The following is a 2,153-nucleotide window of genomic DNA, read 5'->3' on the forward strand; positions in this document are numbered from 1 at the left end:
GTGGACAGGGGCCTCGTTCATGGCCCAGTATCAGTTTCTATGGTGTCGGGGGCACTGTTCACCGCTGGGGAGGCGGAGGGGGCCCTCGCAGCCCCACTGGCCTCCTCCCGGCACCAGCCCACGCGGGGCACCGAGGAGCCCGCACAGCGTCATTGAGAGCTGGCAGCCCGTTCACGGTGGGACGGGGCCTCGCCAGTGGGGGGAGTGCGAGAAGGCCGCCTTCCACAGCCAGGACCTGCCGCAGCAGAGCGTCTACACCGGAGAAGGGCTGTTTGAGTGTAGCCAGTGCGGGAAGGCCTCCATCCAGATCTTTAACCTCATGCTCCAGAGGAGCGTGCATGCGGGGGAGAGGCTGCCCTACGAGTGCGGGGTGTGTGGGAAGTGCTTCAGCTGCGAGTTTTTCCTCCTCCGACACCAGAGTGTGCACACGGAAGGGAAGCCCTACGAGTGCAGTGTCTGTGGGAAATGCTTCAGCTGCAAGTACACCCTCATCCAGCATCAAAGAATTCACTCTGAAGAGAAGCCGTACGAGTGCAGTTTCTGTAAGAAATGCTTTAGCTACAAGTTTAATCTCATGAGGCACGAGAAAATCCATACTGGTGAGAACCCGTACGGGTGTAGCGACTGTGGCAAGTCCTTCAGCCACAGCTCTGCCCTCATCCGACACAAGAGAGTTCACACTGGAGAGAGGCCCTATGAGTGTAGCGATTGTGGGAAGACCTTCACAAACAGCTCTGCCCTCATCCAGCACCAGAGGGTTCACACTGGAGAGAAGCCCTATCAGTGCACTGAGTGCGGGAAGTGCTTCAGGCAGAGCTCCGCCCTCATTTACCACCAGAAGGTTCACGCGGGGGAAAAGCCGTATGAGTGTGGTGATTGTGGCAAGTGCTTCCGGTACAATTACATACTCATTCAGCACCGGAAGGTTCACACTGGAGAGAGGCGGTATGAATGCGGTGTTTGTGGGAAGCGCTTTATCTACAACTTCAACCTCATTAAACACCAAAGAATTCACACTGGCGAGAAGCCATACGTGTGCAGTGATTGTGGGAAGGCCTTTAGACGGAGCTCTTCCCTCATCCAGCACAAAAGTGTTCACAGCGAAGAGAGACCCTATGAGTGCAATGAGTGCGGGAAGTCTTTTACCCGGGCGTCCAACCTCCTTAGACACTGGCGAGTTCACACGGGGGAGAGGCCCTATGAGTGTAGTGATTGTGGGAAGTCCTTCAGTCACAGCTCCGCCCTCATCCAGCACAAGAGGGTGCACACTGGAGAGAGACCTTACGAGTGTAACGAATGCGGGAAAACTTTCACCCGCACGTCCAACCTCCTTAGACACTGGCGAGTTCACACTGGAGAGAGGCCCTATGAGTGCGCTTATTGTGACAAGTCCTTCAGCCACAGCTCCGCCCTCATTCAGCACAAAAGGGTGCACACGGGAGAGAGGCCTTACGAGTGTAATGAGTGCGGGAAGTCTTTCACCCGCACGTCCAACCTCCTTAGACACCGGAGGCTTCACACTGGGGAAAAGCCTTAATGGTGCAGGGAATGCTTCCTTTCCTCTCGGGCTAACCGCACTGGGGGAGACCCTTAGAGACCAATTTCGCTGAATTAAAACCTGTTGTAGCGGAGCATCCAATGCGCTTGATCCCTCATGAGTTGTAGGTGCTGGTGAGGCTTGAAGGGGGTCCATTGCACTTTCCCACCTGCCCGGGCTGTTCTAGATGACGTCACTGCTAGATTTTTGTAGCGGAGGCCCTCTCCCCGCCACCGCCTGGCTCCCCGGCCCGGCGCGTCAGCCCCGCCCCTGCGTGCTCAGGGAAGCCGACCCCGTGGTCTCCCTCCTGCTGGAGGAGATGAGGAATGCGCAGGCCTGTGGGAGGACCCTCCTTCCTTTCTCTCCGCCAGGGGTGGGCCTGGCCCCGCGCTGGGTGCTGGTCCGGGGGACCCACCCTCGGCTAAGAACTACCTTCTTGATGGACGTTGTTCTCACACTGATGCTGTGAGGGGTTCGCCCAGGTTCGCCTTCCCCAGCCTGGACGCTTGGCTGTAAGCTTTTCTGGATCGTGATGTAATGATGCTAGAAGTGTGGTGGTTGTATAGTCCCTGCGTGAGATGGTTTGGAATAAGAAGTGTGATCTGCCAGCATGTGG

At 57.1% G+C, this 2,153-nt stretch overlaps 1 protein-coding gene across 1 annotated transcript; it reads left to right on the forward strand.

Annotated features, from left to right (window-relative positions):
- Positions 1 to 196: 196 nt before the first annotated feature.
- On the forward strand, positions 197 to 1,537 carry LOC102429596 (zinc finger protein 551-like; the record flags this gene model as incomplete). Its single annotated transcript, XM_014451120.2, has 1 exon — positions 197 to 1,537. A coding segment is annotated over one exon (1,341 nt), but the record flags the coding sequence as incomplete, so codon positions are not given.
- Between the last annotated feature and the right edge of the window lie 616 nt (positions 1,538 to 2,153).

The sequence above is a fragment of the Myotis lucifugus genome, unplaced genomic scaffold (genome assembly GCF_000147115.1).
Source record: "Myotis lucifugus unplaced genomic scaffold, Myoluc2.0 scaffold_7981, whole genome shotgun sequence".
Lineage (NCBI taxonomy): Eukaryota > Metazoa > Chordata > Mammalia > Chiroptera > Vespertilionidae > Myotis > Myotis lucifugus.